The sequence below is a fragment of the Tiliqua scincoides genome, chromosome 5 (genome assembly GCF_035046505.1).
Source record: "Tiliqua scincoides isolate rTilSci1 chromosome 5, rTilSci1.hap2, whole genome shotgun sequence".
In the NCBI taxonomy this organism is placed as follows: Eukaryota; Metazoa; Chordata; class Lepidosauria; order Squamata; family Scincidae; genus Tiliqua; species Tiliqua scincoides.
The window spans coordinates 124,345,368-124,362,374 of NC_089825.1; the positions used below are offsets into that span (position 1 = coordinate 124,345,368).

The 17,007-nt window shown below is 45.1% G+C and overlaps 1 protein-coding gene across 2 annotated transcripts; it reads left to right on the forward strand.

Annotated features, from left to right (window-relative positions):
• The first annotated feature begins 593 nt into the window (after nucleotides 1-593).
• On the forward strand, nucleotides 594-16,781 carry LOC136652310 (zinc finger protein 271-like). Of its 2 annotated transcripts, none has more exons than XM_066629242.1 (2): nucleotides 594-1,529; nucleotides 13,543-16,781. In XM_066629242.1, the coding sequence occupies exons 1-2, from the start codon at nucleotides 696-698 to the stop codon at nucleotides 14,344-14,346; spliced, it is 1,638 nt and encodes a 545-aa protein (XP_066485339.1). In that variant the 5' UTR covers nucleotides 594-695; the 3' UTR covers nucleotides 14,347-16,781. The 2 variants fall into 2 exon arrangements, with proteins under 2 accessions (XP_066485339.1, XP_066485341.1); XM_066629244.1 differs by having other exon boundaries at nucleotides 594-1,494; nucleotides 13,508-16,781.
• The last annotated feature ends 226 nt before the right edge of the window (nucleotides 16,782-17,007 follow it).

A 17,007-nucleotide genomic window follows, 5' to 3' on the forward strand; every position in this document is an offset into this window, starting at 1 on the left:
CTTAGACCCAAAGAAGGACTCCAGCCCCTGGAAGTAATGCTGTAAGAACAGATGTTGTGATCCCAGAGAGCAGGGACTCTCAACTTGATATATTAATTACATTTTTATTTGTTCCATCCAAGGAACTTGGGGCAATGCACTTCTGTCCCCTCTTTATCCACCCAACTACCCTGGGAAGTAGGTTAGGCTTAGAGAGGGGGATTGGACCCAGGTTACCCAGTGAGTTTCATGACTGAGCTGAGATTTGAACCCAGACCTCTCCATTCACAGTTCAGCACTCTGATAATTACACCACCAAACTCATTCTCTACACATGTGGGACTAGGAAGCACTGCAGGTCAACAGAAGGGACTTTCAGGCAGGTGTGAGCCCTGGCATCACTTTTCCCCCTGAAATTCCTAAGTAGTGTATCTACTTAATGGCTTACTTTATGGTGGTGCCTGTTTGGACATAACCCCAGGCAAGGTAAACCAGTGGTCTGATCCAGCATGCAAATTCTTAAACAGTGGTGCCAACTTGCACTTGATATGGGCAGGGAACAGGACTTCTAAGCACTTATACCTGTTATTTCTGATAAATTTCTCATTCTCCACACAGATGATGAGTCAGTAAAGGAGGAAGTGGAATTTGCTCCCATTGCAGCATTTGTAGACCATGCAACCCAGACCGGCCAGGAGACTTGCAAAAGTGAAGAGATGTCCCAGGTTACCCCCCTGCTACATAGACACCTGCATAGGCAGTCCAACATGCCAGGTTCAGAGGGTTACACCAACATGCTGGGCATCCTAGAACCACCGGTCCCTGATTCAACCCGACGTGTGCTAGAGAAGCCATTCCTCTGCACTGATTGTGGGAAGAGCTTCTCACAAAGTTCCAACTTGATAGAGCACCAGAGAATCCACACTGGGGAGCGCCCATTCACGTGCAGCGAGTGTGAGAAGAGCTTTAGCCGCAGCAGCACCCTTGTAGAACACCAGCGTACACACACAGGTGAGAAACCTTACACATGCCCAGAGTGTGGGCGGGGCTTCAGCCGCAGCTCTACTCTCACTGAGCACCAGCGCACCCACACTGGTGAGACACCTTTCCCATGCCGGGAGTGTGGGAAGGCCTTCAGCCGTACCTCCAACCTCGTTAAGCACCTGCGTACCCACTCAGGCGAGAAGCCCTACACTTGTGCACTTTGTGGGAAGCGCTTCTCCCTCAGCTCCAATCTCCTGAAGCACGAGCGTACCCACTCTGGGGAGAAGCCCTTCTCTTGTGCCCTCTGCGGAAAGCGCTTCAAGAAAAAAACCCACCTAGTGTCCCACCATCGTGTGCATACAGGGGAGCGACCCTACCGGTGCGAGGAGTGTGGGAAGTGCTTCTCCCAAAGTTCTATTTTAATTGAGCACCAGAGAATCCACACTGGGGAGAAGCCATACAAATGTGCAGACTGTGGGAAGAGCTTCTGTGTGAGCTCCAACCTCATCAAACATCAGAGAATCCACACGGGTGAGAAACCCTACACTTGCTTGGTCTGTGGAAAAGCCTTCCGTTATAAGCCTCAGTTCACCCGTCACCAGAAACAAATGCACCCAGAGGAGGAACCTCTTGCTACTCTCACCTTGGGTCCCTGGGTAGAGACACCCCCACTTATACAAGTGTCTGAGCAAGTCTAGAAGAAGAGATACCCAGTGGTCTCTGTATGATTTTTCTCTTTTTCCATGTCTCTCAATATAGGCCCCATTAGAAATGTGGCCCAGTTCCTTTTGTGGCTGCAATTTAGCAAGTTTTGCCCCATGAAGGTTCCATCTACACACAAAATCAGAGCTCTCTTCCCAGCTTTCATGATAGAATAATCTAATCTGATTTTTCTTGTGCTTTACGACATGGTGAGCTAGTCACATCTTCTCCCAAAGAATACTACAGGAGAAAATGTGAAACATATTTAGAGTTCTGTGTATTCCTTGCATTGTCATGGGCACTAGAACTAGGGTTCCAGCATTCAGTAGGGGGGAGCCTCAGTACCCTGTCCAAGGACATATTTCTCTTTTCTGATTATCATGCCCTGCTTGCCATGATCATATTGGCTTTTAAACAACCACCTAGTCATCTCTGATGAGTGACAATAGCAACCAAGCCAGCAAATGTTTTTAAATTTGCATTGTAATATTCCAAACATTTCTTTCAGGCCACAAATAATAAAGGGGTTTGTGAGCATCTAGGCTTTGATGAAGTAAATAAATTACTTTTATGAACTAGTTTGCGAGACTCCCCTGTTTGCCACCTGACCCTGTCTCTGGTCTCTTAGGGCCTAATGCTGTCCAACTTTCTAGCACCAGTGCAACCTCCGTGCAGCCCCGAGGTAAGGGAACAAATGTTCCCATACTTTGAGATCTCTGTGACTGCCTCCCCATCATAGGAAGCAGTGCATACCCCATTGGCACAGCAGCACCAGCACGGGAAAATTGGATAGGATTGGACCCTCACTCTTTTATTACTTGGTCCAAAGTGTGCAGAAGGCCTTTGTCAGACCTTGCATCTTTCTACTGGCATGCTTATTGCAAACTGAAACTGACATGGGGCTGCCTCATACTTTCCACTGTTGACATGTCACTCTGCCAATCTTCTACCAGTCGGTCTTAAAAGAGAGAAGGGGAAGAATGACACAGAAGCAGTGCACACTGATTGGCTGCCACTGGGTAGAAAAAGGTCTGCTTACTTATCCCCTCCCTTTGTCTGCCAAGTTCTTCAAAGCAAGTCCCATGTTGCACAGGATTCAAGCTGGGTTCCATCTTTTGATAAGTTGAAGACAACTTGTCTAGGCAGCATTTCAAATAAAAGTGGCCTGGCTGGCTGGGCAGAGATTTGCATTGTCCCAGTGAAATAATCGCAGCCTTGAAAATGCAATATTCATAAACAGAAGCACTTCCTGGAAGGAAGGCATCTAGATTCCTCACGCCAAATGAGTAACTGCCACATATTGTACAATTATTCGATTGTCCAGATAGACCCCAAATAATTTTTAATCCAAAGCCTTACTGTAAAGCTGCCCTCATTGTTTATAGCAAGGATGTTTTATTTAGAACACAAAATAGGGGGGTATTGCTGCTAAAAGCTTTTTTTATTCCTCATGTTCATCACAGATCATGCAACTTTCATAAAGAAATTCTAACGGTCCAGTCCTATTGAGCTTTGCCATTAGTAGAACATCTGTTCTGCTGGTGGCAACTACTGCAAAAGCACAGTCATGTGCTTTCCAGCAGTGTACTGAGAAGCGTGCTGCCGGGACACTGGCAGGAAAGCTGGAGCCTTCCCGCACTCATTGTTGGCTGTCCTGCAAGAGCAGTTAGCCAGCAGGAGAAATGGGGGTGAGGTATGGGTGGGTGGAACTGGGCAGGGAGGCTGTGGGAGGGAGTGGGTGGATCTGGCATGTGCCAGATCCTAACCCCTCCAGCAGCAGCCTCCCTACCTACAGACTGGTGCTAGCAAAATTTGGTGCTAGCAAAATTCTCTCCACAGACTGGTGCTAGCAAAATCACTAGTGCATGTCCAAGGAGCTAGAGTCTTACAGAGGGGATTTAAATCTCCTTTTCCTGCCAAAGCCTCCTGATTCCTCCTAAAAAAACAAGTGCACTTGTTTTTGCTATGGCTGCACCGTGAGTGGGGAAAGATAGGATTGGATGGTTTGAATAGCTTTTCAGCAGCAGAAAAAAGATAAGGCAGCAAAACGGTCTATTATAAACTCATGCCACAATAAATTCATTATTTTCAAATTCATTGTTCTGGTTTTCTTTTGAATGCCGCTTAACCCTAATTTTTTAATTTTGTATATCAGCTGCACTTGAAAGAATCCTCATTTGTGAACATTGTGTATACCCAAATCTTGTTCATTAAAAATAAAAATGAATGTTTTTCATTCATTAACTTGTTTGTCGTTTTGTCTAATCATTTCTCTGCAACCAGAAGAAAGAACATCTACAGCATTTTAGGAAAATAGAAGTGCTTTTTTACATTGGGTTTCATTTGCCTGGGGCTGGATGCTGGTTGTGGCACTGAAAAAGCTGCTCACACTACACAGCATAGTTTATGCATATGTTGTGTACTCGCTACTAGAAGTGCATGCATATGTGCAAATAGCACCACCTAGCACAACAGGCTGTTTTCACTACTATGGGGGCAGCTGGTGACATTCACAGACTGCAGCTCACCATGCTACAGGCATTTGACATGGTCCCTCACCAAAGGCTGCTGAGGAAACTCCACAGTCAGGGAATTAGAGGGCAGGTCCTCTCCTGGATTAGGAACTGGTTGAGGTCCAGGAAGCAGAGAGTGGGTGTCAATGGGCAATTATCACAGTGGAGAGAGGTGAAAAGCGGTGTGCCCCAAGGATCTGTCCTGGGACCGGTGCTCTTCAACCTCTTCATAAATGACCTGGAGACAGGGTTGAGCAGTGAGGTGGCTAAGTTTGCAGACAACACCAAACTTTTCTGAGTGGTGAAGACCAGAAAAGATTGTGAAGGGCTCCAGAAGGATCTCTCCAAACTAGCAAAATGGGCAGCAAAATGGCAGATACATTTCAATGTCAATAAGTGTAAAGTCATGCACATTGGGGCAAAAAATCAAAACTTTACATATAGGCTAATGGGTTCTGAGCTGTCTGAGACAGATCAGGAGAGAGATCTTGGGGTCCTTGTAGACAGCTCGATGAAAGTGTCAACCCAATGTGCGGCAGCAGTGAAGAGGGCTAATTCCATGCTTGGGATCATTAGGAAAGACATTGAGAATAAAACAGCTAATATTGTAATGCCGTTGTACAAATCAATGGTAAGGCCTGGAGTACTGTGTCCAGTTCTGGTCACCACATCTCAAAAAGGACATAGTGGAGATGGAAAAGGTGCAAAAGAGAGCAACCAAAGTGATTACTGGGCTGGAGCACCTTCCCTATGAGGAAAGGCTACAGAGTTTGGGCCTCTTCAGTCTAGAAAAGATGCACCTGAAGGGGGACATGATTGAGACATACAAAATCATGCAGGGGATGGACAGAGTGGATAGACAGACGCTCTTTTCCCTCTCACATAACACCAGAACCAGGGGACATCCACAAAAGTTGAGTGTTGGGAAAATTAGGACAGACAGAAGAAAATAACTCTTTACCCAGCGTGTAATTAGTTTGTGGAACTTTTTGCCACAGGAAGTGGTGATGGCATCTTGCCTGGATGTCTTTAAAAGGGAATTGGACAAATTTCTGGAGGAAAAGTTCATTACGGGTTACAAGTCATAGTAGGCATGTGCAGGCTCTTGGTTTTAGAGGCAGGCTGCCTCTGATTGCCAGATCCAGGGGAGGGCACCGGGACGCAGGTTGTGTCTGTTGTCTTGTGTGCTCCCTGGGGCATTTGGTGGCCCCTGTGAGATACAGGAAGCTGGACTAGATGGGTCTTTGGCCTGATCCAGCGGGGCTCTTCTTATGTTCTTACAGGTTTGAGATCGTGTCCCAGTCACACTTACACCAAAGACCTGAGTGTCTCTTACAGCACAATGCCTGGTTCACTCTTAATCTGCAGTACCAGAAATGGCAGGGAATGACTGCCAAGCATTTCAGTGATGCCTGCTTTTGAATAGCAAATCTGTCTTGATGCCCATAAGCCACAACAGGGATGGCAGGAGGCAGCATCTCCTGTCCAGGAGGACAGTAGCCTTAACACCAAGCAAGCCCCCTGGATGCCAGTGAGACCAACATTGGCATCCCTCCCACTATTCACCTTCTCCCACCAATATCAGGCAAGTCCCTGCCCCTGAGGGGGAAAGATTTCTGTTTGCACATGCTTGAAGGTTATCTTCTCAGTTCTTCAGAACAAAAGTTGCTACCCTTTCAGTGGAAGGCGTTCTGTTTTATCTGTCTTATCACATTTTAACCCTGCCTATCTACAAATACTACTCCCAAGGCAACTTATTTAGTTCTGTAAAACGATTTGGATTAAAAGAATTACGAAAAGATGAGAAAATTAAAAATAGAAAGGAAGAACACAGCAGCTTCTCTAAAATAGCATATAACCCAGGAGTTCTTAAATTGAGCAGGTTTTTCTTAAACTCCTTAAAGCAGGAGTTCTTAAACTCCTAGCAGGTACAGGGCAAGGATCTAGGAGTGTGCAATGTGCTCCCAGAATTAAGAGAAAAATTGGCCTTGATACACATACATGCCCTAGACCAGGGGTGCTCACACTTTTTTGGCTCAAGAGCTACTTTGAAACCCAGCAAGGCCTGGAGATCTACCAGAGTTTTTTTACAATGTTCGCACCATCATAACATATAACATTTATGTGTACAATGTATGTTGGTGTACCTTGCATAACCGCATGAGCCAATATTGCACAACACAACATAATTAACTATAAACATTTTTTGTAATTACTTGAGTTTACTTTGATGACTTGCACTGAAGTGAATCAGCCAAGGATGCATAGCCCAGACAGTAGCTGCTGACAGCCAGCTTCAAGCACACTTCCAAATGTTCATCAGTCATGGTGGAATGGATGAACTTGGACTTAAAGGTCTTCATGTAGGAAAAGGCTGACTCACATAAATAAGTGGAGCCCTTCCTGCCTCAGGTGCTCTTATATCCCTGAGGGCCCTATTGCCTTCAAGTGGCTGCAGCTGTGCAGCACACTCTGCTGGATGCCCAGGCCTTACCCTTAAAGGGGCCACTGCTGACACCACATCTACCTCCCCACCAGATCTTCCTCGATTCCAATACAAGTGGGGGGGGGGAGCAGATCTCTATACAGACCAGTGCAAAAACAAGGGAAAGGTGTGGGGGAGGGAAGATCTCTATATAGGCATCACAGCAAGACCAGTGCAAAACCCCTTGCACACAGAACCAACAGATGGAAGTTGGGGGGGGGGCAGATCTCCATACATACCAGTGCAAAAACAGGGGAAAGGTAAGTCATCCCCAGGAGAGTCAACGGGGCTCACTCCCAGGGATGCGTGGATGGGAGAGAAGCCTGCCAGCGGCTCCTCTCTGGGACTACTCATGAGTCAGCCCCAGTAGACTACTCACTCCAGGACTGCTTCACTCCCAGGGCGGAGCTCACTCCCAGGGATGCTTCACTCCCAGGGTGGGGCTCACTCCAAAGAATGCATGGACAGGAGAGAAGCCTGCGATCGACTCATTTTGCCTGGCGATCGACTGGTAGATCGGGATCGACTTATTGAGCACCCCTGCCCTAGACGTTTTTAACAATTTTTCAATTTGACCCTGGCTACTCACGGACCAACAAAAGACAAAAATATAGTTTCTTCTTGGCCACAGTATTTATTGTTTTCAGCTTTTTGAAAACAGTAGGCATTATATTACAAATAGGTATTACAAATGAACTGTTGGGAGCACTAGCTGTGTGTGAGAGAGAATCTGAATTTTCAACATTGCTTGTCATCAAGAAGATAAAGAACTGGAATTGCCCCTGCACTACACTGAAGAAAAGGGAAGCAACTTGACAGAAGATAAGAGACATTATATGAGTCTGATTTTCACAAAAACTTATCAGGGGTCAGCAGCCTTTCCGGACAAAGGGACTGGACATTCAATGATTACATAATCATGTCATTTCCAAACTTCCAGGTTGTCGAGCTCTTGCTAGTGGCTGTGTGAAGTTTGGCTTGGGAGGTAAAGCCTCCTATTCAATTTGCCAGGTACTGGACTGGGAATGGTAGAGCTGCCTGAGCAGGCAGTCCTACCATTCCTTGTCTGGTTGGCAACCTTCAGTCTCGAAAGACTATGGTATAAGCCTGTCTAGCATGTGGCAAATTGGGTGAGAGGCTTTGCTGTGCCAAGCTCTGCATGAGCCAGATGATTTTGAGTGGTGGGCCAAATTCATCTCCTGGGTCGTAGGTTGCAGACTCCTGCATTAGACTGAAGAAAAGGGAAGCAAGTTGACAGAGGATGGACTTCGATCTAGCCTTTGTTCCAGCCCAAAGCAATGCCAGCCACAGTAACTGTAGGAAAGAAGTAGCCTCGACGGGAAGAGCACATGTGGCTAGTGGAAGAGTTGGGGAGAGGGCCTGGAGGGAACATCCCCCTTTTTAACATCATGGATGCTGCTGTAAGTGTTGCTAGTAATTTATTACAGTGTTTCTCAATGTTTGTCCCCTGCTGCACCACCTCACATCGTCCACCTAATGAAAGTACCACCAGAAATAACTTGTGATGATGTCATTACCAGCTACGTCCGGATTGGGAGGCCAGACGCAACATGACAAACACTGGTAGGAGCAGGGGTTTCAAACATAAGGCCCTGGGGGCCGGATGTGGCCCACTGAAGTTTTTTATGTGGCCCTCAAGCTCTCAGCTGCTGAGCAATGGTGAGGTGGCACTGCTGAAAGGATGGCCTACATGATAATTGGACTCTCCCATGTCTTGAAAAATGATCAAGATTTGCATATTTTCTCTTCCATCACTTGCAGCTAATGAGTTCCTAAGTGAGGAAAAAAGTGTTTGACATCCCTGGGTAAGAGGCTCAGGTTGGACAATAGGGCTTTTTTGAGTGCACAAAAAGCACATGCTTCAGCTCTTCCCGCCAAGCCGAGCCTCCTACCGCTTCTTGTTGAATTGCACTGCTGGTCTCGCTGCCAGGCAGCGAAGGTCTGGGGTCCCATGAGTACCACTGGACACCAGGGCCTCTGAGAGGAATTTTATCACAGGGTACAAGTTTCTTTTGGACCCCTTTGCAAAGTGGGAGGGGGAAACAGAGCAGGGGAAGGTGGTGATGGGTGAGCAGAATGGGGGCAGGGAGGGGGCGAAACAGGGGAGGGTAGAGACAACTGGAAAAATCTTAGGAGCCCAGGTCCACCCATCCATGTGGCATCAGTAGTGTCCCCAGCATCCCCAGTTGTAGTGGTGTCCCCAGCATCCCGTGCAGGCAACGAGTCTGAGTAGATAGGAAAATGTAAGAGCCCAAGAAATTTCTGAGCCCCCTCCTTTGGCTCCAGAGCCCCCCTTTTGACTCTGGGCCTGCATACAAATTGCCCCCTTACCCCCCCCCCCCAGCCCTGTTGGACACCACCTCAAGTACCACTAGTGGTTGAGAAACACAGGTTTATTAGGTGATTTGAGGAACCCTATAAAAATGGCACCTTGCTGGTGTTGCTACCCCCCCCCCCCCCAAGGCTGTTTGCTTTTAAAAGCAGCAGGACAGGCAGAGTCAAGAGGCACAGGTTGCTCCACCACTGCTGAGGCTGTGCAAAGCCTGCCTCCTGCTGAGTGCCTGGCACTCCTCCTGCCAGGAAAGAAGCTGCTCGCCCTGCCTCCTGCCAGCCCTGCTCTTGCCCAGCAAGGAATGGCTCGGGACTAGCAAGAACCCAGCCAGCCCTGCTCGCTTTAGGCCCCTCCTAAAAGTCTCCCTGGTTTCCTAGCAACCGGGCCGGCATTCCTCTTCCTCCCCTGCATCCTGTGGACTGCCCTGAGGATGTGACATCATCACTGGGTTCCCTCTGCCACTCTGCAGGCACCAGCCAGGTACAGGCTGTGGGGCTGTTCCCACTGCCTGCCTGGGGTGCTTCAGTGGGTCAACCTTCTCTCCCAGGGGGGCAGGAGAAAGGCGTTTGCAGAGGCTTCCCCAGAGTTTCCAGGGCTCCACAGTCACACCCCCCCCCCCCCCACACACACACACAATGGAAGGGGAGTACTTGCTGGTGGCAGAAGAAAGCCAGGAGTCCAGGCACCCAGGTAAGAGTGGAGCTCAAACCTTTGGGGGGAAGCAACAGGGAAAGCAAAGCAGGACTCTCCTCATCTCAGATGAGGTTGCAGATTAAAAACCCCAAACATAAAGGATCGGGGTCTTCAGTGTTTAGTCTCACAGGGCAGAGACACCGAGCAATGCATTGTATGATGCCCAGCTGGGGGCAAATGTGTATGTGCGTGAGGCTTGCTCATGACCAGCCTGGTGGGTCAAAAATGACTTGTAAGCTTTGGGGTATGAGCAGTCATGTTGGGATGGGAGTAAGCTTTGGAGCTGCACAGAACTTTTTAGAAAGAAACTACTTTGTGCAGCTTGAAAACTGGCTATGCTACCAATGTCTCGTGCTACCAATGTCTCGTGTGATGAATATTATCATTTGAATAATGTTTGGTACTGTATATCTCGTGAGAAGATCAGCAGCAGTGGAATAGATTGCTGAGGGAGGTGATGGGCTCTCCCTCACTGGAGATCTTCAAGCAGAGGCTCGACAAGCACCTTTTGGAGTTGCTCTAGAAGGATTTCCTGCTACAGGCAGGGGGTTGGAATAGATGACCTATTAGGTCCCTTCCAACTCTATGATTCTATGATATAAAAATAAGGGATTCAGGCTGCAATCCTAGCCACACTTACCTGGGAGTAAGCCCCATTGACTATAATGGGATGTACTTCTGAGAAGACCTGCATAGGGTTGGGCTCTCAGACAGTGGAGCTAGGGAAGGAAATATTCTGTAAACACTGGGGGGACCTCTGTTTATGTTCTGTGAAGCTGAGCTATTTTGGAATGGGAACAAAATTCTCAAACTGAAGGCGCAACTGGACATGATATGGGAGATGTAGTTCAACTACTGTATTTTCAAGTACTGACCACAACTAAACTAATATCTAAAAAGCAGATTAACTTTTTTAGTCAAAGTAATTTGAAGTAATTTATTGATTTTATCAGCCTACATTTTTTGCCTGAAGCAAGCCAAGGTTACTTGGAATCAAATAAACAACTCCAAATTCATGACACAAAATAATTAAACTCATTAAAGAGCATCAATAATATAGTGAAACCCACAACTGAGAAGCAGAACAATGTCACCTATCCACTGACAGACATCACTCCAGTCACTCTTAACGAATGGAAAATCTAGATATGCATGCACAGTACAGCAGTGATTCTCAATCATTTTAGCTTCGGGATCCACTTTTTAGAATGACAATCTGTCAGAATCCACCAGAAGTGACATCAAGAAGGAAAAAATTTTTTAACACCCCAATACAATACAATAAAATCTAAGTAAGTAAATTAAAAGCTTACAATAAGTATACGTTAAAAAAATTAAAATAAAGAAGAACCCTCCTAACCCTCCCAAGAAGTTGCTGATCTGTTAAAAAAAAATTCCCCAAACATCCCATAGGCTGCAATCCTATCCACTCTTACCCAGGAGTAAGTCCCATTGACTATCGTTGTTAAAGGCATATATATAGTAACTTGTTCAAAGATCTGTAACACTTTCCCAAATGCAATCACATACCGTAGTAGCATCAAATCTAATATGTTAAAAATAAAATACACATTGAAACAAATGGGGACCAACCTGAAATTGGCTCAAGACCCACCTAGTAGCACACAGTTTTGAGAAATGCTGCAGTAGAGTATCTCTTGAGTGAGTGTGAAGTAGATATCAATCTGTTCTCCATAGGGAGTGCATGCAAGGATGGTGCTGCTATTGAGAAGTTTCTGGTGGGTGCCTGACATTCTTGAGATGGTTAAATAGTTTCAACTACTTTGTAAATAACTACTCTTCTCAGGTTAAATTAGAAAAGTTATATAGGTCAAACAAAACTATTTACTGGAGTTTAGACATTTAAAATACCCATGCAAATTGTTTGATACAGGTTGAATTTTAGAGAAAGAAAATACATGAAGTAAATGCAAAATTGTCAGTTGGTAAACAAGACCATTTAAACAACTTTCTTCATAGTTTGAACATTTTTTTTTTTTGTAAAGCAGTCGTAGTTAACATTCAGCAACATGGAAAGTACCATAGTTTAACAAATAGCTAGAAATGTTTGTGGTAAGATAGGATTTCAGCCCAAGTCTTATGGAACACAATGGGCTTACTTCAGAGTAAGGTAAATAACACCATTTTCAAACACCTCTGCAAATAGCTTAGGGCACAATCCTAACCAGGTCCACTCAGAAGTAAGTCCTATTTTGTTCAATCGGGCTTACTCTCAGGAAAGTGTGGTTAGGATTGCAGCCTTAACTGTTGTACATCACTGGCATGGTGGGGCAAAATATACAGGAACTCAAAGTTGCTTTGAATGGGTGATTTTAACTGGGAAGACAGTCAGGCAAAGGTTAAGCCCTTCCACTCATTCCTTCTGACTCAGACCCTCCCCCACCCCAAAATTGTTTTATTGTTTTAATGATATTGTTATTGTTTTATTGTTGTTGCTACTTTTCTGTATTTGGGAGTTGTTGCTGTAGTGGCCTTACAAGATTTTCAGCCTGAAAGGTGAGCTGGTCAATCTTTTAGTTCAGTGGTTCTCACACATTTAGCACCAGGACCCACATTTTAGACTGAGAATCTGTCAGGACCCACCAGAAGTGATGTTATGACTGGAAGTGACATTAAGCAGGAACATTTTTAACAATTCTAGGCTGCAATCCTACCAACACTTACCCAGGAGTTAGTCCCATTTACTGTCATTGTTATAAGAATATACATAGTTGCTTGTTAAGAGTACAGGTCTGTAACATTTCCCCAAATACAGTCACCATAGTAGCATCAAGTGTAATATATTAAAAATAAAATATTGAAATGAATGGGGACCCAACTGAAATTGGCTCACAACCCACCTAGTGGGTCCCGATCCACAGTTTGAGAAACGCTATTTTAGGTCAAATTCTATATATTAATTTATTTAATTAAAAAATGAAGGCAGTTGCTTATTTGTATAAAGTGAGACATGCTGATCGTACATCTTTGTACATATTCATGTCAATTTACATTCTAAATGCTCCAAGAAGTTGCCAAAATAAGTGATGTTTTGGAAGCATGATGTCTGGTCTGCAGAAAGCAAAGACATACATTCGGTGTCAAAGACACTGTCGCTTTTTTCCCCCACAGCCATCTTTCAGCCACTTCTCGTGGTAGAGTCCTTTGGAGACTGGCACTTCATCCTGTAGCTGGTGGATTGCATATTTCCATTGCTCCCCCATATGAAAATATCCCAGAACAGTGGGAGTTGCAAAGTCAGAGGCTAAACCTAGATTTTTTTGGCCTGCTGACCTGAGAATGCTTTCCATACAACTGTGTCTTTAGGACAGACAACATGGCTCCTCTGCAGCCAGATGGATATCATAATGAATATCCATAACCAGCCAGCCAACAGTTTCCTCTGCAGACTTCATTTTTCTTTTCTCTCAGCAGGCAATGGGTTTGAAAGTAAAACTGATGCAGAAGATCTCCAGGAGGAAGCACTGGAGGGAAGTGCAAAGATTCAGGACTTGTTCATGGAAATGGCCCCAAGGTTTGAGCAGAGAATAGGAATGCCAGGGGTATGGAGCAATACAGAAAGACTACCCCATTCACCACCCGAACAGCTGCATCACCCAAACAGCTCTCAGAACCCCATTGCCTTTGACATCCAGGCAGAAGAGCAGCGGTGGGGAAGCCCTATGAGAATGCTCCAAGCAAAGGACATTTCCCACAGTCCTCCAGGTTTTATCAACCTTTTGGGTATCCTGGAGCCCCCTCCTCCTCCTCGGCCTCCCCCAACCTCCCGCCGACCAGTGGATAAGCCCTACCATTGTATGGAGTGCGGGAAGAGCTTTTCGCAGAGCTCCGTGCTCATTGAACACCAGCGCATTCACACTGGGGAGAGGCCCTTTGTCTGCAATGTGTGTGGGAAGCGTTTCTCCCAGAGCTCCACCCTAATGGGGCACCAGAGAATCCACACTGGCGAGAAACCCTTTGCCTGCCCAGAGTGTGGACGGGGTTTCAGCCGAAGCTCTGCCCTGACAGAACATCAGCGCACCCATACTGGCGAGACGCCGTTCCCATGTCATGAGTGTGGGAAAGCCTTCAGCCGCACTTCCAACCTTGTGAAGCACCTGCGCACCCATTCAGGTGAGAAGCCCTATGCCTGCACCCTCTGTGGAAAGCGCTTCTCTCTCAGCTCCAACCTCCTCAAGCACGAGCGCACCCACTCAGGGGAGAAGCCTTTTCCCTGCCCCCTTTGTGGCAAATGCTTCAAGAAGAAAACCCACTTGGTGTCACACAATCGGGTACACACTGGGGAGCGGCCCTACCGTTGTGAGGAGTGTGGAAAGTGCTTCTCCCAGAGCTCATCCCTGATTGAGCACCAGAGAATCCACACCGGGGAGAAGCCTTACAAATGTCCCCAGTGTGGCCGAGGGTTCTATGTCAACTCCAAACTGGTCAAACATCAGAGAATCCACACAGGTGAGAAACCCTATGCCTGTTCAGCGTGTGGAAAAACCTTCCGATACAAGCAACAGTTTCCCCGTCACCAGGCCCATGTCCACCCTGGAGAGGACCAGGTGTCTGTGCTCACTTTGGGCACCAGTGTTAATGTTACTCTCGTAGGGCCTCTCATTCAGAGCCCCTAAGCTTGGGGCTTCACACCCTCTGGAGGTTAATCCCATTGAAAGGTGTAAATGCAGCCAAATGTGGTTGGTCCATAAACTGTCAAGTCTGACATCTCATTGCTGAGTTACTAAGCATGTCCCAGAGCTCCCCAAGTTATTTCTATTTACATAATTACAGTCAGGTTGATTGACAGCTTTGTGTCACAAATTTCATCCTCATGTAGAGGAACTACTTCCTGAAATTATAGTGGTTCTTTTATTAGCATATATAGTGTGTTACTGGGAAACAGAGGCAGAGTAAACTGAGATCACTTTGTTTCAAAGGGTGCCTATAGTAGTGTATTTACAGTCGCACCAATGGTTCCAAGGGAAAATACCTGTTATAACAATCTTTCTATTATACTTACATTACCTTATGAGATGTACAAGATCCAAAACTGTTCTCTGATACTGTGACTTTCCCTTTGTTTGGGGTATTTATGGTATCAGCCATTTACCTTTCCATCTTGTTCTGAAGAAAGGCAACATTATTTTTTGAGGGCTTTATTTTTTACTCTTAGCAGTATTGCCTAAGAAGGCATGCAAATAGGTATTTTCTGGACCTTGCCTTTGTTTTGTTTTTTTATTGGAGGACAATGATAGTGAGGTTCTTTTTCTTAGAGTATATACAGTGTTACCCATGAAACAGCCAATTAATTTCCAAGGGAGTTTTTATTTTAATCATCAGTATTGTAGGGTTCCTTCTCATAGTACATTTATGAAATCAGCTGGAGGAGAACTGAATACCAGGTCCGGTTTAACTCAGTTAATACTGAGATTGCCCTTCTGCTATTTAAAGTAACCTTTGCCAAGCCAGTGTGTGACATCTGGGCATCCATGGTGTTTGAGAGTAAAGATACTTTGTTAGTGGGAGTGTAGAACAATCATGATAGTCTCCAGATGCTGGACTTTCAGTAGAGCCTATCTTAGGAGGCCATACTTCTAGTGGCTCACAAGCTGTATAGAACTTTATAGCATTGCTCCCTTAGTCTCCTGATAACTTGTGCCTGATCCATTACAGGTTTCATGTTGTTCTTGATTCCCTGAATGTTCAGTGGAAACAGAACAGTGGTCTGTAGCAGGAACAATATTTGTTTGATGTCTTTACTTGCTTGCTTCCTTGTGAGGTATCTCGGAGCAGTGATGATACATTAGTTGGTAGTGTGGGAGCTTCCCAGTAGACACACAACTGTGAGATAGACAGATCTGCTTTTGAGTGATATGTAAAGGAAACTGGATATGATTGATTAAGCCAAAGATATGCACTGAACTGACAAAAGAACTGAGACTTTAACCCATTTTTGCAAATGTTTACATATTTGATCCCTATTGCATATATGCAGCATTGGGCAGAAATGACTTTAAGTAACTAACTTTGGTTCAGTTGTGTCCTTGCTTAGTAAAACTGAGTGACACTCCCCTTGTTATTTCCTCCCCAAGAAGATTATATTGCACAAAGAGCCACATGGGCAGATCACGCCTGTGCCCAGTCTTGAGGAACTATGTTAGTTCTCAGTGTTGAGGATTGTGTCTTTTTCAGCTGTAAACTTCCTTGAATCAGCTGTGCAGAGGCCCCAGAACTTCATTCGTAAGGATTAGGGTAGACAAGACAAGCTGTTGGATGAATAACAGGCATGCAGATCCAAAATGCACATGTAGAAGCCAGCTCCATTTAAATATATTGAAATAATAGATTCATGATGGATGCAGGCAGATAGCTGAGTGGTCATTAATGCTCTGACATATCTGAGACAAGTGGTGAGGTTGTACCTCACTACATCAACTTACAAGGAAGTGAAGTGCTAGTTGGTTGCTAGCTTCTAGGGTCTAATGGTTTTCTGCTATATTCCACTGCTTCATGCATTATAGCACAGTGCTGCTGATTTGGAGAAATTATGTTCTTAGTTCTCTCTGCAACTCCAAACAAGCAACAGTAGATTTTAAAAAATGTTATTGCTGGCAACCAGAGATCAAAGCAATAAAGTCATAATTTTACAAAATACACCAGTGTGCAAACTGGTTGTCCAAAAAACTAAAACTAATTGAAAACAAACTTGATAAGAACAAATATGAAAGGGATTTGCAAATTTAAACATAGCTCAAGTTGACATAACAGCCCTGGTTAATACCTATGGACTATTACTCATGTTCTAAACATTTTGCCTTCAAAATAATCAAGGTATGAACTGAATAACAGCAGTCTTATTTTCATTTTTGCTAGCTCTATTAATAGAGAGCAATAGAATAACTTACTTTCCTATGTTAATATGTTAAATAAATTATATAATATCCTTCGAATAAGCAAAAGGCTGTGTAGAAAGTCTGCCTGTATGCGTGTAATAGTTTTGTGACTGACTGTGTTCCAGATTAACTGTGAATGCTTTCCTTCCTCCATTTTTCTCTATAGTGTCTCATTAAAACCCATAAACATTTCATAAAACTTAAGTGCTCTGACTTTTCTGCAGTGAACTGAGTTTGTTCAAGGAACACGGAATTGTTAAATGAAAACTCCTTCTTCTCCTAATGAAATTCCTCTGTGCCCAAGGAAATGTCCCTCAATCCTGAAGAACATGACTTTTTCTTAGAAGGAGATGGGTGCAGTGCAGCGCACTGCATTCTGGGACAGTGTCTTTGAGAAATATT